General features: G+C 40.0%; 7 protein-coding genes across 7 annotated transcripts; 3 read left to right on the top strand and 4 right to left on the bottom strand.

Moving 5' to 3' along the window:
• Positions 1-1592: 1592 nt before the first annotated feature.
• Positions 1593-2309, top strand: TRIVIDRAFT_185359 (uncharacterized protein; the record flags this gene model as incomplete). The annotated part of the gene is made up of 1 exon (XM_014105529.1): positions 1593-2309. One exon carries the CDS (start codon positions 1893-1895, stop codon positions 2070-2072), a length of 180 nt encoding a protein of 59 aa, XP_013961004.1.
• Positions 2200-2708, bottom strand: TRIVIDRAFT_62594 (uncharacterized protein; the record flags this gene model as incomplete). The annotated part of the gene is made up of 2 exons (XM_014105528.1): positions 2200-2504; positions 2606-2708. 2 exons carry the CDS (start codon positions 2706-2708, stop codon positions 2200-2202), a joined length of 408 nt encoding a protein of 135 aa, XP_013961003.1.
• Positions 2709-3905: 1197 nt separating this feature from the next.
• TRIVIDRAFT_62593 (uncharacterized protein) lies at positions 3906-4912 on the bottom strand (the record flags this gene model as incomplete). Its single annotated transcript, XM_014106229.1, has 2 exons — positions 3906-4022; positions 4301-4912. The coding sequence occupies 2 exons, from the start codon at positions 4910-4912 to the stop codon at positions 3906-3908; spliced, it is 729 nt and encodes a 242-aa protein (XP_013961704.1).
• A 3884-nt stretch (positions 4913-8796) lies between these two features.
• On the bottom strand, positions 8797-10651 carry TRIVIDRAFT_85551 (glycoside hydrolase family 18 protein; the record flags this gene model as incomplete). Its single annotated transcript, XM_014105527.1, has 6 exons — positions 8797-9073; positions 9139-9468; positions 9521-10078; positions 10130-10235; positions 10337-10355; positions 10405-10651. 6 exons carry the CDS (start codon positions 10535-10537, stop codon positions 8984-8986), a joined length of 1236 nt encoding a protein of 411 aa, XP_013961002.1.
• A 3362-nt stretch (positions 10652-14013) lies between these two features.
• On the top strand, positions 14014-15166 carry TRIVIDRAFT_34790 (uncharacterized protein; the record flags this gene model as incomplete). Its single annotated transcript, XM_014105526.1, has 2 exons — positions 14014-14349; positions 14477-15166. The coding sequence occupies 2 exons, from the start codon at positions 14014-14016 to the stop codon at positions 15164-15166; spliced, it is 1026 nt and encodes a 341-aa protein (XP_013961001.1).
• Positions 15167-15193: 27 nt separating this feature from the next.
• On the bottom strand, positions 15194-16483 carry TRIVIDRAFT_217394 (uncharacterized protein; the record flags this gene model as incomplete). Its single annotated transcript, XM_014105525.1, has 4 exons — positions 15194-15958; positions 16015-16175; positions 16279-16332; positions 16405-16483. The coding sequence occupies 4 exons, from the start codon at positions 16481-16483 to the stop codon at positions 15194-15196; spliced, it is 1059 nt and encodes a 352-aa protein (XP_013961000.1).
• A 747-nt stretch (positions 16484-17230) lies between these two features.
• TRIVIDRAFT_187797 (uncharacterized protein) lies at positions 17231-19162 on the top strand (the record flags this gene model as incomplete). The annotated part of the gene is made up of 9 exons (XM_014105524.1): positions 17231-17350; positions 17410-17511; positions 17641-17736; positions 17791-17878; positions 17963-18026; positions 18084-18151; positions 18204-18432; positions 18498-18786; positions 19139-19162. 9 exons carry the CDS (start codon positions 17231-17233, stop codon positions 19160-19162), a joined length of 1080 nt encoding a protein of 359 aa, XP_013960999.1.
• Positions 19163-27179: the final 8017 nt, after the last annotated feature.

Here is a 27179-nt window from a genome sequence, read left to right as displayed (position 1 = left end):
ATAAGCTGAGGCATACCAACTACGGAGTACCTGTCAATGCATAGTACCTACCTAGTAGTATAATCTTCCAATGTTCCAACATAAATTGCTACCAATTAGGTGCTTCCCGGTAATAAGAGCCCCGGGCCGCTTTTTGCTTCACAGGTTAGATAATGCCTGTAGGTACCTCCACCGCCCACGGCGTCGTAATTCACCGCAGCCTTGCGCTTAGCGGCCAACGGAAAGTGCCAAAGCAAAGCCAACTGCAGGCACTGCGGAGCTTAGAGACATCAATTGCGTGGATCCATGCATTCCTCCTGCTGATCGGCCTAGCTCACGTTCATCTATCTTGCTTCTAGTAATGGAGCAACTCCATCAAGATCCAACGATGCTGCCATGAGAAATCTCTATCGGTCACCAACTTCCACTCGCGCCCTCTCCAGCCACAACAAGTCGCTGATACAAAGCAACCGGGCTCTCCTTTCGCCCAAGCTCATTATCAAGTGTTAAGAACCTGGTTAAGGGTGCCACTCTCAACTTCTAGGTACAGGCGATCTGCAACTTCAAACACCTGCTCTTTCGTATATCCAGTTCCAGGACGCTTGGGGTTTTGGGGCAGCCGAGCTGTTTAATATCTCTGGGTATTATTGCTGCTTTTTTCTTCTGGGCCTCCCTCTTTGTCAAGATGGCTCTACCTTCTCCTATATAACGCTAACATTCAGAATTTAATATAAAGTGCTGTTTACTAGTGTTTATTTTATCGCTTTATGTTTGCAGTCGGTCAGTGTTTATCTTTACGACATACATCTGTTTAAGTTATACTGTAAGTAAATTAGTATTTTTCGAAAACTTATTTTTGGGGGCTTAATTGTAGACGAAACTTACTATTGTTGAACAATCTGCATTAAATTACGGCGAGCCATAAGAAACAGGAGCAGACCTTTTGTCACTTCCGCCAGAGTCGGAGTTTGTGTATCGAATGGCACACTGCATGCAATACCAGTCACTATCGGGGATGTAATCGAGGCCGATGCAGTGCGTGTGGTGAGCTGCATCGCAACTGTCGCAAAGCAGGAGGATATCCTCTCGCTCTGTTGAGTTGCAGATGGGGCACGGGTACTTGAACGATACTCGGAGAGAAAATGTTTTGAAGGAGCTTTCGGGAGATATGCTGGGAGGTAGGTATGATGAGCGATTCTAGAGCGCAAGACTAGATTAGCAAATGCAGTGCCATGTTTCGCCGTCGCAAAATATGTACAGGTACTCACCGATTACTGTACGATGTGACCTGGCAAGTATGTAAAGCCTCGCAGCTGGCGAATAGCAAAGAGCTGAGGATGCTTTGGTTCTCTTGCGAGAGATGTGGGTGGGTGGCAAATCATGATCAAATGCCCGGGTAAAAAGCAGAACGAAAGTTGAAATAGAATGTAGAGAGTAATAAAATCCGCCTCGGTTCCCCTCACGGTCTTCCTGGCTTTCCTTGCCCGATACTCGATCTCCCCTCATTCGTGTTGCGTTTACTGCGTCCAGGAGCGCGCCATGTTCCCTTCTCTTGCCAGCCTGTTTGCTCATCCGCTTAGATATGCGGCCTCCCACGTGCATTTTTCCCAGGTGAGTCCCTTCCCCTTGACGTAGTACATCATCAAGACGGCGACGACACATTCAGCCCTGTTGTCGTCTTGAATAGCTTCGGCGTTTGCACCGTCTTTTCACGCTCTGGTGCGCGTCGCTCGTGCTTTTTTCTACCCCTGACGAAACCCCCTCTATCACAAAACTATTCTTGTTCCATTCTATCGATATATTTTGCCCATCGATTTGCGGACCGTGATTATCAAGGCGACTATAACGACCGACGGCGATATGGTCTCTTGTTAGGCTGCGTCAAAGGCAAGAGTGCAGACTATCCTTAGACAATGTCAAGTATGATGGTCTCAATCTTCAGAATCAAGGCCACCAACAGGATGCTTGTTGCGATCTTCGGTGAGGCGGTGGTGACGGAGGTGCAAAGGCGTGAAGCCTCCAATCACATCTATCCACAGCGGCCGGTCTCAGAACATCGATGGCGCAAATGGCCAGCAACTTCGTTTCGATGAATTTTCGTCATGGCCTGACAGGCTATGGCCACGGTTCAGCGACCATACTCAGGTCGAGAGAGAGGCTGAGAACATCGATGGCGCAAATGGCCAGTAATTCGTTTTGATGACTTTTCGCCTTGCTCCATTAACAGGCTATGGTCACGACGTTTCGTCGTTCAATCGAAGAACACCTTTTTGGAGCCGCCGCAAAGTCTTGCAGCAGTCCAAGGGCTGCCTTTGTCTCAATGCTTGAGAAATCGAAACCGCCGCCAATGTGCTTGCTGCGATCTTCGGCGGAGCCAAAAAGTTCCACTTCAAGCTCCTCAAAAGCTAGACCGACATCTTCATCGCTCCACTGGTAAATGCGAGCATTGCTATCCCAAGTGGAAGCAGCCTGGGCTTGGGCCATGGCAGTGTAGTCAAACGCAGTTGGTTCAACCCAGCCATGAGCTTAGTCCTAATAGCGATACCAGCGGATATAGCAATAGCAATACAGGCGGATAGTAGCGATACCAACGGATAGTTGCGATACTAGCGGATAGTTGCGATACCAGCGAATAGTACCGGCGGATAGTAGCGATACCAGTGGATAATAGCAATACTCGCGGACAGTACCTCGCCCTCAGTGACTGGCCCATTTTCAGAGATGGCCATCTTATCCTAAAGCTCCTCAAAAGCTGGACTGACATCTCCGTATTCATCGCTCCACTGGTAAATGCAAGCATTGCCATCCCAAGTGGAAGCAGCCTGGGCTTGATCTATGGCAGCGTAGTCAAACGCAGTAGGTTCAACCCAGCCAAGAGCCTAGCCCTAGGAGATACCAGAGAGTAGTAAAATATTAGATAAAGCCAACGCAGTGGGTTCAACTCAACCAGGAGCCTGGCCCTGCCCTCAGTGACTGGCCTATTTTCAGGGATAGTCATATTATCCTGAAGCTCCTTAAAAGCTAGACCGACATCTCCGTCTTCATCGCTCCACTGGTAAATGCGAGCATTGCTGTCCCAAGTGGAGGCAGCCTAGGCTTGGGCTATGGCAGTGTAGTCAAACGCAGTTGGTTCAACCCAGCCAGGAGCCTGGCCCTGCCCTCAGTGACTGGTCCATTTTCAGAGATGGCCATCTTATCCTAAAGCTCCTCAAAAGCTGGACTGACATCTCCGTATTCGTCGCTCCACTGGTAAATGCAAGCATTGCCGTCCCAAGTGGAAGCAGCCTCCAACACTTCCCCCTGCAAGATGACCGGGATGGTGAACCCCTAGATGGGGCGTAGACTTGATATCCCAAAAGTTCGACGTTCTTCAGCCTGACAGTTGCCACGGCAGGCGGCCGTCTTTCCAGAGGGTTGGGATTATACCTCCCGGATGGGAGTGGGAACTTGGTATCCCGAAAGCTCGACGTTTCTTCATCATGACAAGATGGATCCCCATATGAGTAAAAGCCTTGGCGAACTCGGTTCGATGAGGGCTTTCTTGGACGACCTCGATGCTTCTGGTGGTGGAGAAATCATAACCGCTAACGGGATCCCTGCTATCCAAGCGAGAAGGAATCGTCACCGTTGACTTGGTCGCCACCTGAGTTCAAAGCCTCGTCGTGCCAGAGGTGCCGCCCCAGCTACTGCTTATCCTAAAGCTCAATGTTCTTCATCCTGACAGGATGAATGCCTGCATCAGCAAAGCCTGTGATGCTTTCGACTCGCGAGGGATCTTCCTGGGCAACGTCGATGCTCTCGATTGTGGAGAAATCAAGGCCGCTACCAAGAGGCTTGTTGTCATCTTCGACAAAACGAACATCCTGAAATGCAGTGCCGAAATCAACGTACTCGTCGCTCTATTTGTGCATGCAGGTGTTGCCACCTCAAGTGAGTCCGGCCATATTTTTGGCTGTGTAATTGAAGGCCGTGGGCTTGACGTGGCCATAAGCAGCAGCGTAGTCCTCGCGCTCAGTGATTGAATCATTCGTATGGCTGGCCATCTAAACACGAGGTTATCTTCAATTACGTGTGGAAAAGAGGGTTGATTGACTAGAGGAGATATTAGAACAACATGTTAGCAAACGAGGGAAATTGGGTAGAGAGACGTAATGGATAAAAGGCAAACTACAGAGAAATCATGGAGACAATACTGAATATGTTTGAAGCAAATGCACTGGGAGGGGAGAGCCAATGAGCTCTTCGTTGGTCCGACGATCACCAACTTCTTCCTCGCGGGAAGCACAGGCTGCGCATCTAATCGACTTCATGGAAGACATACGAATGCCCTGGGTAGAAGGGACGCTCTCGAGAACACCACAGGTTCCGACAAAGCAAAGACAAGTCCCAGTCGCCTCGCCACACACCTGGCGTCGTTCTGCAACGAGATGGAGCTGTCCACAAGTGAAGGATATTGACGACGCCTTCTGTGGAGCGCATATTGCGATGCAACAAGATGGAGCTGTCCACAGGTGAAGGACATTGATGGCGCCTTCTGTGGAGCGCATATTGCGATGGAACAAGATGGAGCTGTCCACAAGTGAAGGGCATTGACGGCGCCTTCTGTGGAGCGCATATTGTGATGCTGAGGTATTCCCTGCACATCTTGATGTCTGATGCCGGGAATGAAGATTGTTGTGCGAGAGTCGATGATGACGACTTGCTGTGCAACAGTTGAGATAGGTAGAAATGATATAGAGGTGCCTTCTCGGGAGTGCATGTGGCGATGCTGAGGTATTCCCTGCACATCTTGATGTCTGATGGCGGGAATGATGTTTGTGGTGCGGGTATTGATGGTGACAACTTGCTGTGCAGTAGTAGGGATGGGTAGAGATAATGTAGAGATGAGAGTGCAGATGCTTGATCTACTTTGTGCAGAAAGGTGAAGATGCATAGAGAGTTGTGAGATATTCTTTGCTCATCTTGATGTCTGATGGCGGGAATGATGTTTGTGGTGCGGGTATTGATGGTGACAACTTGCTGTGCAGTAGTAGGGATGGGTAGAGATAATGTAGAGATGAGAGTGCAGATGCTTGATCTACTTTGTGCAGAAATGTGAAGATGCGTAGAGAGTTGTGTGATGCAAAAGAGAAGGGAAGAGAATAAATCGAGATTTTTTTTTTCAGAAGTACCCAGCCAAAGTAATAGAGGTATCCAAAGTAGCAGAGGTAGCAGAAGTAGCAGAAGTAGCAGAAGTAGCAGAAGTAGCAGAAGTAGCAGAAGTAGCAGAAGTAGCAGAAGTAGCAGAAGTAGAAGATCAATGGGAGACTATGCGCTGAGATGACGTGCCTTGAAGAAATAATGAGCCTCAGGTGAGTGCTTGCTGTTGCGCCGGGGCCCCAACTATGTATGGCCAGTGAGTCCAAGTTGATGGATTTGATCCGGCGTTCGTTTCGTCAACGAGCGCATGATGCTTGGCGTGTTGGGCGGTCTTGCCAGTACGGCTGGTTGTCGATCAGGATCGCAATAACTTGGGTACTGGGTTCTAAATCACACAGGCAATCGTAAGCATTTCATCTAGAGTCAACAATGGATAGCAGACAAGTTCGCCAGACCAAGGGGAGCGCACGTAAGCGTGTAGAATCATCGGTTCAACAGGTAATGAGCGTCAGTATTCGACGAGGCACACCTCAAGCATGATGCTCAAAGTTGAATGGAGCCTTTGTCGCCGATTTTGAGTGGCATAATTGCATGTGTGTAGCATGAATGTGGATAGATCGGCGTGGAGACGAAAAAAAAAAAGAGCAGCGATGTGTAGAGATCTGTCATTGCTCAGCGGACGAATATTCGTTGAACAATGTTGTGTTCATATCTGCCAACCCGAAGACGCGTGGTGGAAAAAAGGACTGGAAGAAAAGGAAAGGAAAGGAAAAGAGGAAAAGAAGGGAAGGGAAACAACTGGAAAAGAACTTTTGAAAGCGCATGTATTGAGGAAGGTTCCAACTTGTTGTTTATTAACGACCCCGCTGACTAAGCAGCACAATCCCATGTGGGCAAAGAGGTCGGCAGGAAGCTTCCAACGCCGGTGCATGGGCAACAACTGTAGGTTAGGTAAAACCATGACGAACCGGAATGTCCCTGCTCGTGGCGCGCAAAACCTCTAGAGGGTTTCTAAAAGGGCGACAGGGTCTCTCTCGTTCGCTGTTCATGCTTTGCTCTTGTGACACAGGCGGTAACGAGACACCTGGCTTGATAGCCGACTATTCAATCGTACCTACACACGTACCTGCCTATGTATGTAACCTTCGAAGCTCAATTTTGGACTTGGCAATTTGTTTGTCAGTTGCACACCTCGCTAACAAGTCGCAAGCCGTCCCACCCCCGAGATTTAGCTGTCGCCGGCACCAACTCGACCAAAGACGAAGCGTTCATGCGAATATCTGCCCACGTTCATCCCTACGATCCTCCGTTTTGACTTTAGAAGAGGTGGGCGCAAGTGTGAAGTGTGCCTTGGGAGAGATACTGCGATGTTGACAGCGACGCCAGCCATACTCTGGACAAAGAGCATACGGTAACCAAGGCCGCAACACTCGGTTACGCATACAGGGACATCACGAAAGTAATAGCCAACCAAATTATATTGAAACCCAATTGCAGTGGGCTCACCACTGCACCGCTTTGATGTCATTGCTATGGAGCATCTTTCGGGAATGACCGAATCGGTCGAGGAATATGTCGGCTGATGAAAATAGGATCTTTTAGATAGAGTAACCATGAATGGCAAGAGAACTGAATCCCTCATGACATAGATTTTCTCCAGAGCATCTTGTCTCCCAAATTGAGAACTATTGCGCCTGTTTCAACGAGAAACTCTGGTCGAATGTGGTGGCTATATCGCCACCACGCCCAGTCCCTGGTCCTTGGTAGGTCACACATCGTGTTCCGATACGCCGGGCCGGAGCACTTCGTCGTTGCTTGAAATTGCTTCGGCAAAGCAGCGAAAAGGTTTTGAACTAGGGCATGTGAAGCGTCAGCAGAGGTCAAGAAATGGGAGCCTGACGAGGGCACGCATGGAACGACGAACTTGAACATGGCCGTCGACCCACTGCCTGGTTTTGGATTGTCATGATTACCAGCGCAATGCTAATCGTCTCGCATGCGTGTCCTCGAAAATGGGCATGAGAATGGTAAGGCTTCAGCACAGAGAATATTTCTTATCTTGGGACCATGCTCAGGTACCAATAATGACGCGTGGAAGAAAGTATTGATTGTAAAAATTGTAAAGATTGAGCTTTTTGTCAGTGCCAGTTTCCACCTGGGACAGCTGTCGATTTACCAATGCCACCCTTGAGATACCCATTCGGCGACTACTCACTACCTTTTTTTTCCCCTCTCTCTCTTTCTCTCTTTCTCTCTTTCTCTCTTTCTCTCTTTCTCTCTTTCTCTCTTTCTCTCTTTCTCTCTTTCTCTCTTTCTCTCTTTCTCTCTTTCTCTCTTTCTCTCTTTCTCTCTTTCTCTCTTTCTCTCTTTCTCTCTTTCTCTCTTTCTCTCTTTCTCTCTTTCTCTCTTTCTCTCTTTCTCTCTTTCTCTCTTTCTCTCTTTCTCTCTTTCTCTCTTTCTCTCTTTCTCTCTTTCTCTCTTTCTCTCTTTCTCTCTTTCTCTCTTTCTCTCTTTCTCTCTTTCTCTCTTTCTCTCTTTCTCTCTTTCTCTCTTTCTCTCTTTCTCTCTTTCTCTCTTTCTCTCTTTCTCTCTTTCTCTCTTTCTCTCTTTCTCTCTTCCTTCCTTTCTTTCTCTCCCTCTCTCTCTGTTTTTTTTCTTTCTTTCTTTCCTTGGCTTAGCATACTCTTTTTGTTGTTGAAGATATTAACAAGTGGTGGAGATTCCAACTTCAAAGTACGAACTCGTCCGTCATCGGGAACATAGAACAAATAAGGAACATGCCTAGTTCTTTGGCCTGTGTCTGGTTCTCTCACGGATTCAGCCTCGGCGTGGGCGCCAACAGATAGGAGGATGGGAGACCCTCGTCGACACGATCCCCTCGGCTTGAAAAGCTCCTAGCCATGGGAATATATACACTTGGAAGTATGTCAATGAACCTGATCTCTTCTCAACGTCGGCTCCATGTAGAGATTGAGAACCTGGGCAGCCAATTATGTATTATCTTAGGTATTCATATCTGTATTACGCCCCATTGGCGCCAATATCAACTTGTGTCTTGTATTTATCGAGTGAGTGCTTTCCAAAGCAATAAGTAATTAATCGTCGGATTGGACGAAGGCGCCACACGCCGCTCATTCTCCCACAGCACCCGTTGTCTGCATATTCATCTATGGTTTGTTTGTATTTATTTCATTGTCTCGTTGTCCAGATATATCATGCTTTCTACACATCATCCCTCCCGATACCCGGTTTCTTCCCCCTCTCTTTTATTTTTCTCTGTTTGTCTGTATCTCAGTAAACAAAGAAACTCATTTTCTTTACATTGCATATGATGTTTCGCCTCCCTGTGGATTTGCCACTGGCACTCGCGACAAGCTAGAGAGAGCATCAGTCAAGCGTCGAAACCAGGCGAGGCTGGGAAGAATTTTTGGAAGCAGCATCATCGTCTCTTCTCCCACCCATTCGAGTATACAGGTAGTCGTAGGACATACCCATCGTGCTTATTCTCTCCCCTCCCCTCTGATGCGTATGTATTCATTTTTCCACAGTGCCTCCCTTTCCAATTACCTAGGTGCACATGATTCCCACTTCCGAGCCCAAGGATTTTTACTTTCAATCATTTCTTACAAATTCTCAATACTGGGGCTTCTTGCACGAGCATAGGCACTGGGATAGTGTGGAAGTAACGTGATAAATATTGGGGCAGTTATATACAGCAGCCTAGTATATACAGCAGAAGTAGCAGCAGTAAAATGCCTGCTTAGTAAAAGTCTCGTCAAAGTGAATGAAAGAAAGGCTGCCGAGTCCAAATGGAATAGGCAATATATAGGTACTTTTTAGACATGTTGGTGCCTCTATTCTCCATTTACTCACACTGCGACCACCATTCAGAGGTTGCAACGCACTTAAATGGAGCAATACACTGGGTAGGTCCAGTATATCCATTACCGCCGCACTGTTTATTCCTTTGTTAGATATAAAGGTCAAGCTAGTGGTGATTGCTAGTTACATGTAGCTTACCTGACCCCACTGAGGAACGGAACCTGAGGATGGTGGAGGAGTCTGAGAGCTTCCCGGAGGCTTGGAGGTCGTGGTTGAAGTCGGGACTGAGGGCTGTGAAACACTAACAGGCCCAGAAGAACAAGGAGAGCCAGTTAATAGGATGTGCTTAGCTTCCTGGGCATAGTTGCAACCATCGTTAACATTCGAGTCAGAGAAACCAGCACTCCACATCATAATACCGCCAAAATTAGACTCCCCTTTGACGTCGTTGACAATCGTAGCCAGCTGCGAAGGAGTTGCGTAATAGACTGCGCCACCGGGACCACCATTCGCCGCCAGAGGAGCTGCCTGAAAACATCGTGAGCTTTCACTTTCTACAACATAGTGGAAATGGACTTACGGGAACACCGATAAACAGCTTTGCATTCTTAGATGGGGTTGTTTGAAGGAATGTTGTCCAGTTGTTGTAATTAAACGGAGCGTCTCCAGGCAAGCCGAGCGAGCAAGGGTCGGCAGGATAATCGTTGTTGTTGTAGAACTGCACCCACAAATAATCAAAAACGGAATTTTGGATGATTACTCCCATGTTGGGCTCGGGGAGAGGGCACTGGGGAGCGCCGGTGATGACATATTTGTGGGCGGGATCGCTGGCGAAGTTGGATCGAAGGGTGTTGACCAGAGAAGCATAGTACTGGTTTGTACCCGGGTTGCTCTCAATATCCAAGTCCCATCCGTCCATAATATTGTTTCCAAGAGGTCTAGTGACACCAGAACCTCCTCCATAAGCGTTCCAAAGGTACTGGCCAGCCTGCGAGGCTTGGTCCGCACTTGAAAAGCTGGAGTAAGCGCTGGCACCGCCCAGAGAAAGGATGATCTTAACACCAGCGTTTTTACACTTTGTAATGGCAGCGGTCAAAGCATCACAGTTCTGAGGCTGACCAGATGTGGTAATTCCGCACTGATAATCGATTAGTTGTGTAGTTAATTGGCATCATATGAAGAGTCTCACAGATTGGCCAATCGTACCACCCAAAGCTGAAGCTCCTTGTCCCCACTGGTAAAGAAATGAAAGGACAATAATGTCAATGTCGGAGGTAGGGGTGCAGTACGCAGACCTAAATAGAATGGTTAGATGACTTCTTTGACGTTGTTCTACCTTCAAAGTTCTTGAAGCTTTCGGTTACAGCTGATATAGGCAGTGTTGACACCAACGTACAGATCATTGTTTTCAACGGCTAGATAAATGTTAGTCAAGCTCAAAACATGGATTTAGATCAAACTTTCTGGAACCCCCATTTTGCCCCCAGTAAACGACGTTTTGAGCGCCTGGTGCTTGTCGTCGGGCGATGGGGCTGGGAGCAGCGGACGCGAGGCTGGCGAGGAGGCCAGCGCCGAGGGTGACCTTGGAGAAGAACATTTTGTATGTATGAGGCTATGTACACAAAAGATACGGTATATATACGAAGAAGATGATAGAATTGAGCAGAAGGAAAGGACCGACCCGTCTAGGATCTTGCGAAACCGGTTGTGGATGCTGTGGTGGTGAAGAAGCTCCTGTTGAGGCTCGTGAAGAAAGTCATCGGCAGAGGGAATGGCACGGTGTATTTAAGCATCAGCAAGAGCATAATTAACCAGAAAGCTCATCCAAATTCATTTTTATCATAGCCTCACTGCCCATTTCCTCATCGTTTCTCTAATGCCTTGTCTAATCTGAGAGCTGCATCCAATGGCGGGAGTGAGACGTTACATGTCGGCCTCAATCGCGTGGACAGCATCCCGCTAGAGCCAGATGAAGGATCAAGTGACGGACCACCCGTCGTCGACACAGAATGGAGAGCCGACTCAGCTTCTCAATGAAGAACTGGCGACGAAGGCGATTGGCTGCAGCGCGGCCACTGGATCTCGCGTTCCTGGATTGCTGCTACACGGATCGGTAATTCGGCTACCAAGGCCAGTAGTCTAGACTCAATCAGGGAGCTCTAGCATCGTGAGTCGTTTGAGACCACGCTCCTTTTGTAAGGTAGGAGCTCCAAAGCCGTTGCTCGTCTCACACCCAGAGGGGCCCGAAAGATTCCGCTCATGCAGTCGGTTCAGTGCTCATGCCGTTATCAGTCGCTTCCAGCATTCCATTACTTTTCTTCCCTTTACTACCTCTACGCTTCCAAAGTATGCGCACGGGATCGATGCGGCGCATTTACTTCTGGGGTTACAACTGACCGGAGGAGCAAACATGTTGTGTCCTCTACACATTTCGTGCTACCACATCAAATGTCACGCTGCGCCGATGCTGTGACTACTGTGCATGGGTAACGGCTCGTGCAGAATGGCTCAGAAACGAAATCCGGGGTGCTTTGTGCCTCGTGGGAGCGTCTCAAGTTACATGAGTTATTGGCGTGGAGCGTGTCGCAAACCGGGTTTCCTTTTTTTTTTGTCTTCTCTCTCTCACTTCTTTACTTTAGTGGGACCAATCACACTCATATCCAAAACTTCTACCATTTTGATAGCTGACGTCGGCTTCGGAGCAAATCTTAAAGTGCAAGGGCTGAGATGTTGGGACATTGTCGGCCCTACTGACCAGGGAGATAACTAGCTGACACGATGTCTACAAGTGACCTGTATCAACCAAATCTACGGAATACAATAGACTATTAGCTGTTATTAGGGGTTGAATCCGCTATTGTAATTGCATATTTACAGTCTGCTCCAATCCCTGGGTCAGCACAAGAGCTGGGTTCGGACGCTAACATTAATAGTTTGTTAAGCTCCGTCTTTTGCCTTCACAACGCTAGCTGACAGGGCGCTTAGATATCCATTAGGAAGGCCCGAATTGTATGGACATGTAGCCAGCATAGCAGAGCAAATAGAATAACTTCTGAGTGCCGCAGCACGGCTAACACGGCACTACTTTCAGTCATTATGCTACATATTTGTCTCGACTGAGTCTTCGTCTTGCTTCCCTTCAAGCGACATCCATTTGTGACGTCTGAAAGACAACTCGTGATGGTCATGTAACGACGGGGACTTGTGAATTGGATGTGATACTATTTCTTGGTGGTGGGAGGGAGGCTCATTGAACTAGCTGAGCATCGCTCCAGGGCCCCCTGTAAAAGCTCCCCACGAAGACATGGGGTGGATGCGTCTCTTTTTGGTAGGCTGATTAGAGAGAGCGGCTTATTGGTACGGAGCTTTGACTCTGCGGCAGCTTTCTTGGCCGATAAATATTACCCGCCTTGACGAGCCTTGTGATGTTACATAGCATCGCCAAGTCAAGACGGCACATGGTAACAGAAGCATTAGTAGTACTACGTGCTGCATGAGCCTGTGACCTGCAGCAGCATCACACGCAGCGCAGCTTGCATGAAGCGAACCATAGCTGATAACGGCGCAGCAGCCGTGTCAAGTAAGTGCATGTATTCAACATCTACAGTCCCAGCATTTTGGGATGGTGACATGCACACACTCTCTATTCCGAATACCGATAGGGAATATATAGCTGCCTGGGCGTATCGGGATTAATGGCAGTGCTCTTTACCAGGTACCATGACCCGGCACAGATAACTGATATCTATGCAGCAACCCATGCCTGCCCTTACATCAATATGGAGCCAGCAAGCGGTAGAATGTGTTATGTGGGGGAACAACTTTTATCTGCCTTATGATGGAATTTTGCTCATGTGCTCCCATAGAGCTGTATGGAGTACTTTGCGTACAATGATAGCACGTGTGCCTTTCGGCTTTCGAGAACTCCGGCTTGCCGCTGAACACCCCAGTGTTCAGACAACCAAGGTGTCTCAGGGACAAAAGCTTCTATCGACAGCCTAGAGAGCCTCGTAAGCGGTGCAACATATTTTCCCACATGCCCAAGTTGGCAGCTGATAACAGAACCCTTCTTGAACAAATGGGGTAATAATAGAGTTGGTTTCTGTATGTATCGGAGTCAAAATTGAGCTCTGAGCTGAGCACCAAGTTGGAAATTTACTTTACTAATCATTGATGGCTTGGTGGAGAGCTGCGACGTGACACAACTAACAGCCTTGCCTCGTCTTACTCAGCCCATTCAATGAAATGGCATAACGAACAGGGCTTTGTTTCAACTATTTAGTATAGAAAGCTCATGCAAAACCATCTACAGCGAAACACTGACACTAACCTCCGGATAAGTAGGTGATCTAGTGGAGAATATCTGACCATTAGCCGGAGCGTATTATGTATTTCTTTGGCAGAATCCGACTGTAACAACAAACAGAAGCAACTTGCCTAATTCGAAGCTAGGCCTGACTCTAAATTACAGAGCTATGTTGATTAATGATAGCATGGTCGGATGATCCGCATTTATAGCTGTTGGCTTTGCCAGGCTTATGTCTGCAGCTCCCAGCAGGTTCGCTCGCCGACTGGCATTACATGCGAAAAATGTCGGTTTCTAAAGCTAAAAAAAAGTATTATTATAATGGATAATAATTGTTTATTATGTTAAAGATCAGGTACTATTAGAAGCCTGCTTTAGTGAACAACCAATAGTATAATTACACTTATTATGCAGAATATTGGTTTTTTTTTAAAACATTTTTTTTTAGAGGCCGGTTATGCTGAATATGTACGTCCCATAGCATTCTAACGCATCTGTTCTCTTACCTTCTCTTACCAAGACGTTGAATGGCTCAACTCTTATGGCATGTTCCCGGGTAAAGAGATTGACGCGATCCGTACGGATTTACATAAGCAAGCACGCAATATTACGTAGAGCGTCCGTCAACTTCATAACGGCTGATGATGCACAAACTAGCTCACCTTTGCAAAGGCCTCACTTTGCTGTATTGATTCTCGCCTCCAGAAATCCGAACAGTCTCAAATCTTCGCATCGGGAAGACGCTCCATGAATATCGCCCCAAAACAATGCCAGCCTCCACAAATAACTTTCAAGAGATTCCCGTAATTGATCTGGCTCTTGCAGACGATCCAAAGTCGCTTCCGGCTCTTCTCAGCGCTCTCCGCGTCGCGTTGATAGACATAGGATTTCTTTACGTTTCAAACCACAAAGTGCCTTCGCAAGTGATCCAAGATCTTGTGGACATTCTCCCAATATTATTTGGCCTACCAGACAACGCCAAAAATAAAATTGCTCTGGAGAATTCGAAGCATTTCCTCGGCTACAGCGCTGTGGGTAGTGAAACGACTGCAGCAAAGGCCGATGCAAGAGAACAAGTGGAATTTGCAACAGAATTGACGGCTGTGTCCGATCCTAATGCTCCTCTGTATGAAAGCTTAAGAGGCCCCAACCAAGTGAGTTCAGCCACGCCCGCTGGCATCTCCTGCTATCTCATGTAAAGACTGTTGAAATCTAACTCATCTTGCATAGTGGCCGTCTGAAATTCCAGAACTGCGACCTATCGTGGAGAAATACATTCAGGAATTGACTCTTCTTGGAGAACGATTCCTTTCTCTCGTCGCGCAAGCACTGGATTTACCCAAAGAAGCATTTCAACCCTTTCTCTCGGATCAACACCGCCTCAAGGCCGTACATTATCCTGCAGCCGCCCCTGATTCAGGCATCACTCAAGGCGTTGGTCCGCATACAGACTCTTCTGGATGGTGGACCTTTTTACTCCAAGCATCAGAAAGGCATGTCAGAGGATTACAAGTTCTCAACAAAACTGGTGATTGGATTGATGTTCCTGTGCTGCCAGACACATTTGTGGTAAACGTTGGCCAGGCGTTTGAAGTTTTGACACATCGTACTTGCAAGGCCACTATCCACAGAGTACTCTCAACTCGCGACGAGAGATACAGCATCCCCTTTTTCCAAGGCGTACGACGAGATCTCACCAAGAAAGAGGCTCTTGAGTCTTTTCAAGAGCATTTCTCTACTTTTGAACCAGATGCAAGCATTGAGTCAGATGTGGGACGAGTTGTAGATTCTCCGTTTTTGCGAGGCAAATATGATACGTGGGGGGAAAGTCAGCTAAGAACCAAGATTCGAAGCCATCGATCCAACGGACAAAAGTTTTATCCTCAGGTGTATAATAAATACGTCGAAGATGATGCTTAGTTGAACGGGACTTTCATAAAGTGCTATCTAATCATAATATTTTGCTGTAAGTCCACCGACAATTGCCTGTTCTCCAACTTCGCTTCTTGGCTTATTGTCTTTAGCCACTCCCTTGGCCACTCTTGCCTTGACCCATTCCCCAGCGGTAATTCCTACGGCGCTAGAGTCTGCGACTTTGTCATAACCAAGTCTCTCAAGAACTGTACTAGCTACTGGCCTTAATTCAGTATTATCTTCTGGTCGGACAAAATACAAAACACCAAGTCTGTCCACCTCTTGCTGATCGGGGGGTGGGCGGACAACCCTGTGAATGGAACTTTTTAGGTAGCCGTTTGTTAAAAAGTCAAGGGAATCGGCAAGGTTGACAGTGATGCTCTCTGGGTAAGGGCGAACCCAGCGCCAATTACCCTCTGGTGTTCTCACCTGGAGAGCGGAGACAGGTTGGCGGAACAAAAGTGTAAGGCTTCCGAAGTCTGTATGCCCCTTTACCCAGACGTTGTCTAGCGCCCTGTTCTCTGCTTCGGTGCGACGATAATATTTCATATAGCGCAAGTGACAATCGGACTTTTCATCATAGCGATGACAGCTGAGAAAATAATCCTCTGGTAACTCTAACAGAATTGCGCAGAGGACAAGAAGTTTTCCCACAATATGGTCATGAATGTGCCGGGCGAACTGTTCAATTTCGCCACGGTTCTGGTTAATGATCTCGGGCTGGGGACGTTCATACGCTGGTATAAACTTTCCTATGTTATAAATCTCTGTGTTGTCAAAAATTCCAGGAGCGATTTCCTTCACAAGGAATTCATCAGCGGCAACATCAACACTGTATTGGCGCAGTTGCTTACTCGTAAACCCAACGGTTTATAGCCATTATAACCTCCCGTCTCTAGTTCAGCACGGAACCGGAGTTTTTCTTCCATGGGCAATTTGAAAACTTCTTTTCCTATGGCGAATTGGCGATCGACTGCTTCCTGGCTCAATCCAAAGTTGGTGATGTAAAAGAATCCTATGCTAGACAGTTAGCACTAATATAGGAGTTACTTGGGATGAGATAAACTTGCCAATCTTTTGAATGGCCTCATGTAACTGCTTTGCGAGACGCTCTTTACCACCGGGCTGCTCAAATTGAGAGAGATCCAAAGTAACTAAGTCGGCCCATTCCACTTTGAAGTTTTAAAAATAAGTAATAGATCTTTTGTTTTGTTTTATAAATAGACCAAGAATGGGTATCTTACGGTCATAAGTTGTTTCAGGTATCTGATGATACGTAGGGATCTCATTAGATCCTAAAGCAGGATTGGCTACTGCTGCCATGGTGACTTGAAAGAGTCAAGTGAAATTAGAAATAATGTACACTGAGTAGCACACTTGTTTGTGACTTGTCAATCACGTCCCATTGCGAACATTTTCAGGTGGGGGCAGGCTCAAATACTTATATTATCCATTCTGTGCTCATGATATCATTTGTAGCTTCTGGCTTCCCGATATTCAGTCCGATTTCCCCACAATGTATGATTTGTAACTTGTATTAGTTCTTGTTTAACTTGTTTGAGATTATACACCTTGCGTGATCATGCATGAAGATGGCGAGCTCACCTCCCCAGAGGAGGGGTTGAGATCTGACAGATAAGCGCATGGCATACGCAGATGCACCGGATATAACGTCCAAAATGTTCAACATTGATAGAAATAAACTACCATTCGTCAAACTAAAGTGTCTCGTCCGCGATCGCTGGCTACATCGCAGACTAGACCTGCAGTACGTGCTGGCAGGGTTTGTTGGCATAATCGTTGGTGTCTCTCTTTTTTCAAAATGTGGGAATTGTGTGACATTGTTTTAAATAGTAAATATTATGTGCAGGAATTGAACACTGACCATCTGCTACATTACCTTGAACAAGTATACACATGATGGCCAGTAATAAAGGCTCTGATGAAGAGATTCAAACCAGTACGGTTTCAATTGAATCCGACGAAAGTATTCAAGTTCACTATGCAAAGCGAGGAGAATCCATTGCCCACCTTCCTCATGAAGACACTATCGGCGGGTTTCGACCAGACATGGCTGGGCGAACCCTACTTACCGCCGAGGAAGAGAAGAGGCTGCTAAGACGAGTGGATTGGCATTTGATGCCATTATGTTCACTTATTTTCTTGTTCAAAAACTTGGACTCAGACAATGTAGGTGCTGATTTATTATATGTGTTGAATTAGCGCTTAACATTTCGCCGTTCTGTCAGGTTTCAAATGCGCGAATCATGAACCAGGGAACTCATCAAAATATAATGACTCAGCTTGGCATGACATCCGACCAATATAATCTAGTAACAGTATTATACTATGTATGCTATTGTAATGTTTCCTCCATTGATACGCGGACATGACCCCTAACTATCCACCAGATCCCATACATTATTGGCGAAGCTCCATCAAATCTACTGCTCAAGCACTTCACACCATCGAAATGGCAGTCGAGAATCATAATTACCTGGGGAATTTGCTTGATGTTGCATGCAGCCGTACACAACAAGGGCGGATTATATGCCACGCGATTTTTGCTTGGTCTTGTACGTTGCCCCTTCTCTTCCTTTTGGAGCTTGCATCCTTACCAATAATCTCAGGCAGAGTCCGGACAATTTGCAGGTATTCTTTTACAGATGTGTTATTGGTATCGACCAGATGAAATGTCTTTGAGGCTACTGTACTTTTGTGAGTCAATTAACATCACCAGTGGTTTATGAATCTGAGCTCACAAGCATGAAGATATCTGTGGCAACATGTCAGGAATAATAGGCGGCCTTTTGGCTTTTGCGTTTGATCATGCATCTGGCTCACATGGGCTTTCAGGGTGGCAATGGTATGTCATTCATTCCCATACACTACCTAGATAGAGCATTTCGCTAACATTGCACAGGCTCTTTTTGACAGAAGGTGCCTGTACCGTAGTCTTCGGTATTGCAGTGTGGTTCCTTCTTCCAGACTGTGAGTTGTTCAAAACTAGAGAAAATCCTATTAGGCTAACATGACTTGTCAGTCCCGGAAACCGCCAGCTGGTTGACAGATACTGAAAAGGCTTTCATTCAAGCCCGGTTACCCCCAAACGCACCAAGAGCTAAAGAACAAAACTTCAACTTTAGTGAAATTGTTGATTCACTCAAAGATGTGCGGCTTTGGCTATTTACGTTGATCTGGGCGATATATACCATCGGTACCAACGGTGTACGCTTCTATCAGTCAACTGTCATTGCAAATTTAGGTTTTACGTAAGGCTACACGCAAAATGCCTAGTGCAAGTCCATGGTTACAAGCAACTAACAAATGAAACTAGGAATATCGCTACTGCGCAAATTCTCAACCTACCTATTACAGCCACTTCATTGATAGTAATTGGCGTTTCCGGAGTATTGGCCGACAGTGGTCGATATCCAAGACCAATGTATCCTCTCGGATGTTTGCTAATTATTATTGCCTACTATGCGGTACTTGTTGCGTATCCCAATAACGCTAGCGTTTATACGGCCACGTTGATTGGCAACGCCTTCGCAGCCAGCTGGTATCCCCTTATGTGGCCCTGGCGAGTCCAAACCACGAGTAGAGCTACGGGCACCGCATTTGGAGTGGGATTCGTTAATTCATACGGTCAAATTGGAGGTGCGATTGGCCCTCAGATTTTCAGAAGCAAGTATGCGCCTCATTATACAGTTCCTTTTGCCGTGGCTATGTCTTTGGTTGCCCTGTGTTTTGTCGTTACTATTATTACGTAGTGGGTCACCCGGAATACCGAAAAGAACACGAGGAGGCTTAAGCTAGTACGCAAAGCTGCTGAAGCCCGGAATAAGATAGTATTGGAAGACGTAGTTAACAGAGATTTACACTAGTTTTAAGATCTCTTACAATAAGTAAACATTATCGGAGTCCCTATAATCTAAAAGACTTCTTTTTTCTGCTCTCTTTTATAACTATTAATAGCCTAGAGTTACAGCTGTATATTAAGAATACTATATATAAAAATATATATATATATTACTATTAATATTTCACTTTAAATTATTAAATACTATAATACTATTAAGGTAAAATAATAAATATATTTTATTATAAAAAATAATATAAAAGTAATAGTTAATAGCTACTGTAGAACTTTAATATAATTACTACTTTAGTATTAGCGGTTATATTACCCCAGCGGTAAGACTTTTTACTTTATATTTATAGAACTAATAGTAAATACTATAGTACTTTACTATTTAATATTAAGTATAGGATAATTTCCTATAAAAGCAGTTTTTTATTATAAACAGTTTATATTTAGTTATAATTTTTAACAGCTATAGTTTAAGCGTTATTAAATAATAGTATTATAATAAATAGCAACTTATAAGTTTTAATTTTTTACTATTATAATTTTATTAAAAGCTATTTAATAATCTTATTATATTAATATCCCTTAAATAGCTATAATTTTATATTATAATTATAAATAATGTATAAAATAACCTAAAGTAAAAGTTAAAGTTCTTTAAAAACTTTTATAATTATTATCTATATATATTTTTATTATTATAGCCTTAAAATATATATATTAATGCTATTAATATATTTTTATTTTTTTATCTATTATTATAATTATCTATAGCCCTTTAGCATTACTTTTTATTATATAATAAAAAAAGACTAAAATAAAAAAATATATTAATTTATTAAATAGTAAAAATGTAATTTCTTAAGTAATTTAATGGTAAACGATTTATATTTAAATAGCTAGGTGTAATTTAGGGTATTCCTTTTTTAATATTAATTTATTATTAAAATATAATAGACTTTTAAAATCCCCTAATAGTTAATAATTTTATAGAGTATTACTCTATAATTTTAATAGATTATTTAAGAGTTAGTTTTAGTATTAGATAGGTAGCTTTAATAGTTGTTAATTTTATTAATAATATTTTATAGTTTTTAAACCTTTTTAGAGAAAAGGAGGTAAATATTTTTAGCTTTAATATTAAAAGCTATATTACCTTAATAATAGCTTTAAATACTTTAAAAAATATTACTATAAGAAAATTTATTATTATAGAAATAGGTTTAAGTAAAGGCCTTAATACTATTATTAATTTTCTATTTTAATAAAATTAGGTTAATACTTTAGTTAATAGATTTAATCTAATGTTAAATAACTTTACGATTTTATTTTTCTTTTATAATATTTACAGTAAAACAGCTTTAAACTTATAGTTTACTTAAATTTATAAATGAAATATATTAACAAGCGGTAAAAAGTAATTAAATTAATTTAGTTATAATTTTATAGATAGTAAAAAAGGGGTAGTAGCTTAAATGAATTTAGCTTTATTATAGCTTTTCATTAATAAAATAAAAAGATAAAATAGGTTATATAATAGACTTCTTAGATTAAAAACATTAGTTTTTATCACTAATAGAAATATAAGGCTTTATTAATTTTAAATCCAGTATAATCTTTAGCCTGCCTATACGCTAATATTATTAATTTACTTAAAATAACTTTATAATCCCTACCTTAAATAATTTTATTTTTTAATAAAAATTACTAAATGTATAGCTGATTTTTTATTTAGACAGTAGTTATAGTTATTTATACTAATATGTAAATCTGTTTGCCCATTATATATTTAACTTTTTGCACTTATATTAGTTATATATACTAAGCTTTAAACTAACAGCAGCTTAGCTTAGGTTTTAGGCTATTGGTTTAGATATATAGCTGAGGTATTATTTATTTTTTATTATAAAGAGTAACTGTAAGTATTATAAAATAGATAATAACTTTAATATATATAATATATATATTCTTTTTAATATATAATTTAAGAGTAATTAAAATAAGACTTTATTAATAAACTATAAATATTTAAAGCTATATTAAAATTTTATTTAAATAATTAAAGTATTTATATAACTAGTAATAGGTAGGTACTTTATAATATATTATATTTTATTTAATATAATAGTTTAGAATTTAAAGGCCCTAACAGTATATTTTTATTAAATAGAACTTTTAAAGAGATTTATAAAATATTAATTATAGTATTATTTTTTAGTTTTTACGTTAGTAAGTGCACAGTATATCTTTAATTTTTAATCTATTAATAAATATAAAGTCCTAAAGATTATAAATTAAACATTTAATATTAAAAGCTACGTAAAAGCTAAAGCTTATAATAGTATATACTGCTAAGGAATTATAGTAGATAAAAATCTTTTTTTATTATTTTAGCAGTAGATTAGAATTAATTATTTAAGAAAATATTTAAATATAAAGGGTAGTAAAAAAAAAAGATAATTATATTTTCTATATAAACTATTATAATCTTTAGTATTAAAAAAAATATTAATTATTAAACTTATAGTTACTATCTTTAAAATATAAACTAATTTTTTTAATTTATATAATTTTTAATATATCTGTAAAGTATATTTTAATAGCCTTTTTGCTTTTTTTTATAAATATATTTACTACTTTTGCTAGGAAAAAACCAATACTTTTTATTATTTTATATTATTCTTTTATAGCTATTACTTTTAAAATGCAATAGAAGATTTTTACTAAATTTATTAAAATAATATTTATTAAGCATAATATTACTAAAGTATATAATATTTATTTTTTTATAGATTTTAATTATATAAATTATAATACCTTTTATAGACTTAGTAAAATTAATAGCCTTATTTTTATTATTTTTTAGTTTTATAATATTTCTTTTAGTGTTTAAAACATTTTTATATAAAATAATATTAATATTAGTATTAAAATAGGAGTTATAGTAAATAATATTACTATAGTATTTATTAACTTTTAGAGATTTTAAAGTATTTATATTATAGAATACTGGGATGTAATTAAATATATAACTAAAAACTTGCTAAATTCCAGCCCGCTATTTTAATTACTACCCCCTTTAAAAACTACTACTAATAGTAAAAAGAGCCATAATCGTTAAGTTTGCGGGTTATAAACTCCTATAAGTATTAATGGTATTTATATAAGGGATATTATTTAAGGGATCTTAGGCTATAGTGTTAAGATAGCCCTAATAATAGATTAAGAATAGGGCAGGTAGTTATATTTTATTCTTATAGAGGTCTAATATTAGAGTTTATATAATTAGATCTTAATGTTTAATAAAGAGTTTTTAATAAACTCCCTAAAACTACTACTTTAGTATTTTATAACTAAAAGTAAGGCGGAATTAGTAGGAAGTGGCCGTTAGCTTAAGATAGGTTGTCTGTTTAAAAAGCTTTAGGGAGTGACATTTCTCTTACTTTACTATTTAGTATCTAACTCTGTAAACCAAAAGGGCAAATTCTTGCTTCCCGGCCGGTTACTAGTAATCTACAAGTAGTATCTCAATGCGTTGGCTGCAGAAGCTCTCCTAGTAGACAGACAACGCTTTGTCTTGTAGCTGGATATAATAAACCTTCGATGGGCTTGCGTGTTGCTGCCATGTGCCTTACCTTGATTAAGACGGCGTGTGACATACGCTCTTCAAAATAATAGCGTTGTTCAACAAAGCTATCGGTGGCAGCATACGTGGGGGAAGTGCTATAGAATTGGCTAAGGGTCTCCCATATCTGCAAATGTTATCTGAGATAATTCACATAGTGAAACTAAAGATAAGATCTGTAAATGTTCAAGAAACCTCTGTCAAGAGATGTTTGATCTAGTTGGAGATATATGATCTCAGATATTTGACATTTAGAGATCTAAAGAGACTTGATCTATCTAGAGATACACCTCTGTTCCTCTCAAATCCCATCTCATGAGGTGCCACAGCAGAAGCCATCTTCTATATATGATGCCTAGGAGACGTTATTCAGAATCAGTGTTTCGGGATCATCTCAAGCCTTGGGGCAAAATAAAGGTACTTATGTACGACGAGGATCGTCCCCGTAGGTATATTTGCGCTATAAAAGGCATAAAATTCACCTAACTGGTAAAAATAATATATTATAACGCTATCCTTTATAATAGAGGTATTAATATAATAAAGATACCAGTATATGGGAGAATATAGTAATTTACTAAACTGCTGGTAGATTTAGATTATTATTAAGTAGAACTAAAGACGGGGTAGCTTAGATTTAACCTTTACTAAATTAAATTCCTGCTGTAGATTTTAATTATAATATTCTGGGGGTAAAATGTAAAAATAAAAAGTGGCGTTAAGATTTATAATATTAGTATAGAATTTAAAAACTGTTATTTAAAAGCTATATAATTGAAGGTTATATTAGATAAGAGAAGGTTATATGTTGTAGTAATACTGTTGGAAGAATTATAGCTATTGCAGCTATTACAGCTGGTTTCCTTTAGGAATAGACAGGCGTTTAGCTAAAGACTTGCTTTGGAAATCGGGGTGTAGGAATATTAAGGAAATAATAATTTATATAAAACAATGGTATTTTAAAAGTAATGGGTAGTAGGAAGACTATTGGGATATTGGGTTGCTAAATATTTTACGCAGAGGCTTATTTTAACGGCGAAGCTTATAATACCTGTGATAATAAAGGAAATACATTAGTAAGGGCTTTGTGTAAAGATAGAAAGGCTAAATGTGGGAATGAAGACTTGGCCCAAGTAACTGAAAGAGACATAAGAGCAGATGCCTAAAAGAATGGCTTCGTAATCTTTATATTGCCTGTATATTGGATATTTGAAATGGGTAGGGAAAGGTAAGAGATGTTATAATTGGGAGCGGGCAATACTGGGTAAGTTAAGGGGCCTTAGTGGTTGACGATTATGTGTAATAAATTGCGCCTAGATTCGGGTTTTGTAATGTGCCGTCTCGTTATGCGAAATGATGATTGCCTCAGCAGCGTTTACATTTTGGAAATTCCAGGTCCTTGGGTATTAACGTATATGCAGAGGTACTGTGGTATGGCTTGACTAATGCTTATACCATTAAGTTATAGGGATAAATAGTTATTACTCTCTTGCCGTAAGGCCAGAAATGGTCGAGTGGTAATTTTGGAAGTGCCTATTCTCTTAGGAGATGGGTTTGTTGTTGGACCTGGGTTAAGTCCTTAAACTGACCTTTTTGTTTTAATTTTTTTTCTCCTTTAACTCCTATTCCCTTTATTTTATATATCTTATATTTCTACATTTTATTTTTAATAATTAAAATATAAACGGTAGTAATATAAATTGCGTAGATATAGATGTATAAAGAAGGTAAATAGCTAAGTGTATGCTTAGAAATGATATTAATTATTTACAGTTAATGTAATATACTGGTAACTGCACTACTGTTCTTTATTAATTTTAAGTAATTAAGCAAAAAGATATATGTTTTTAAAACCTTTAGTTTGTATTAAATTAATATAGATAGATAAAAGAACACTGCGATGCTCTGATATATAATGATAGCCCCCCCCCCCCCTTTCTTCTGGATATAATGCTGCCTGTCGTCTAGTGCACCCAGTTTTACCACTTACAGCTGCGTTAATTAAAGGAACCTTAAAATATTTTACAGAGAAGCTAAAGAAACGCTACATTTATCGGTCTTAGAACCGAATACTTTACAGTTAGACTTATATGCAGTTTAAAGGAGCTAAACGCTATTTAAGTTTTATAATAATTATATATTTAAAGGCCCTAATAAATAAACTATTAAAACCACTAATAGTAGTTATAAAATTAAGCTAAAATCTTAAAATAGAATATCTGTATATTATAGTATTAAAGCTTTTATAAATTAAAGGTAATAATAGGTATTTTTGTAAATTAAATAAAATCTTCGTTAACTTTATGAGCATTAATAATCTGGAGATTTAATATAGTAATTTCTAAAGGCTTTAACTTTTCTTCTAAGTGCTTTATAAACTATTTTCTATAGAAAAATATTATGAATAGAAATACCTTTTTAATAATTCCTATTTTTACTTAATTCTGCCAGCTGCTTAACAGTTTAAATTCTAGGCCAGCTGGTGTTTATTATAAGCTGTGACTTAACGTACTTTTTGTATGGAAACCTTTGCGTGCTGTATGTATAAGGAATAAAATCTTTAACTTTTAACCTTTTTTTTTCTCTTTTCTACTACATTAAATCCTATGCTATATCTTAAAATTAATATAATAAACGTAGTACTTGCTTTTCGTAAGCCCAGTATTGCGAGCCTAAAGTTAGAGATAGATAAAAAAAGCTTATTTAACTTTACTATAGTAAATATAGTATTTATTATATAAGAAATTAATATAAAAAGCTTTAACTTTAAAATATATAAAGAAAGCTTACTTTATATTAATATAATTAATATAGCATTTATATTTTATAAATTAACTATTGTAAGCCTAAATTTAAAGGAAAATAATAAAGACTTTATAAATAGTATTATATATATATAAATATACTGGGTATAAATATTATAGATAAATGCAACTATATAAAAATAAATAAAGTATTTTATTATAATTAAGCAGTTAGCCTTTATTTTTTCCTTATATTAAAGTATATTAAAATATTAACTCTACTGTAGGGCAATTAGATAAGATGAAGTAAATATATAATTAATTTTTTAATCCTTAGGGCGATATATAAAGATCTCCTATAGTATTATATCCAAAGAGTTTACGTAAACGGACTAGTTATAAATACAGCGGATCATACTGATGACTATATAGCGGTATATTTTAATATTATTTAACCCTAAATATTTAATATAAATATAAAAAACAGCAGGGAGTATAAAGAAATATAGCTGAAATTAAAAAATACTCCTTTAATTTACTAAAAGTTAAAATTTAATAATAATAAATAGCTTAATATAACTGTAATTTAAGCTATAATAAAACTAATAGTATTAAAAAGTACTATATCTTTTTTTTTATAATTAATAGTAACTAATAGCGTTATATTAATTTACTTAATTATATAGTAACTGCAGAAGAGTAATAAAAAACGTCTAGTACTTAATCCTACTATTAAAACGTAAGTAAAGTAATTATTTATATAGGATAATAATTTTAAATTTAATAAGGTGTTAATGTAAATGACTTTACTTAAAGTTTTTAATAGAGCGTTAACTAAAATTAACGTAAAAAAAGAACTTACCGATTTAAAAGAGAATATGGCTAAGATATATTAATAGATTAAATATTTATAAAGGTTACTATAGACGTTATAACCTTTATAAAGACGGAGATTAAAGATCTAAAAGAATAAAACAAATTGCTTAAGAAATAATAATAAGGTAGATAGAGAAATGCTTAAGATATTGCAGGTTTTAAATATAAGGATATTAAGATATATATTAAGACGAGGTATATATATTATTACTTATATATATAATCAGCTGGTTTTCTTTTTTATTTAAATTATTATTAAATAAACTATAGAATCTTACTTTATTAAGCGCTGTAGTCTTAAGATTTAAAAGTTAAAATGTTAAGGCTAAAAGGTAATATTAAATAGTAGGTATTTTCTTTAATATTAAATACTTAATTATTAATAGGTATATAAATTATTTAATATAAATTAATAATATTAATAAATTTAATATTTACTAAAGGCATTTATAATAATAAATAAAACTACTGCACTGCTAATTATAATTATCTAGTTCCTTTAAGGCCAGTTAGATTAATTAAAGCTGTATTAATAAAATATAATTATTAAATAACTTACAGTTAATTTATTTAATTAAGTTCTTTTATATTATTTAAAGTCAGCGACATTGATTAGGCCTGATTAGCTGAATTAAGTTTATCCTGCTTAATTAAGGTTTAAATTATCGCTATCTTAAAGCCATTTAGCAGCTTTGCTTAAATATATTGCAACCTTTTACTGTTTGCGTTAAGTATTGCCTTTAAAGATTCCGTTTGACGCCTGACTGCGTCGTCGACATACTTTTGGAATGGCGTATTGAGTCTCTTAATGGCTGACTTCAGTCAGTCGATGTTTTGAAGGGCACTCACATACAGGTATTTTTCTGGTGGAAAGGGTCCGTGGGAGCGCGATGTCGTCAGTTA

The sequence above is a fragment of the Trichoderma virens genome (assembly GCF_000170995.1).
Source record: "Trichoderma virens Gv29-8 chromosome Unknown TRIVIscaffold_1, whole genome shotgun sequence".
In the NCBI taxonomy this organism is placed as follows: domain Eukaryota; kingdom Fungi; phylum Ascomycota; class Sordariomycetes; order Hypocreales; family Hypocreaceae; genus Trichoderma; species Trichoderma virens.
The sequence above is the reverse complement of the archived record's forward strand: the minus strand, read 5'-3'. Positions and strand labels throughout refer to the sequence as shown.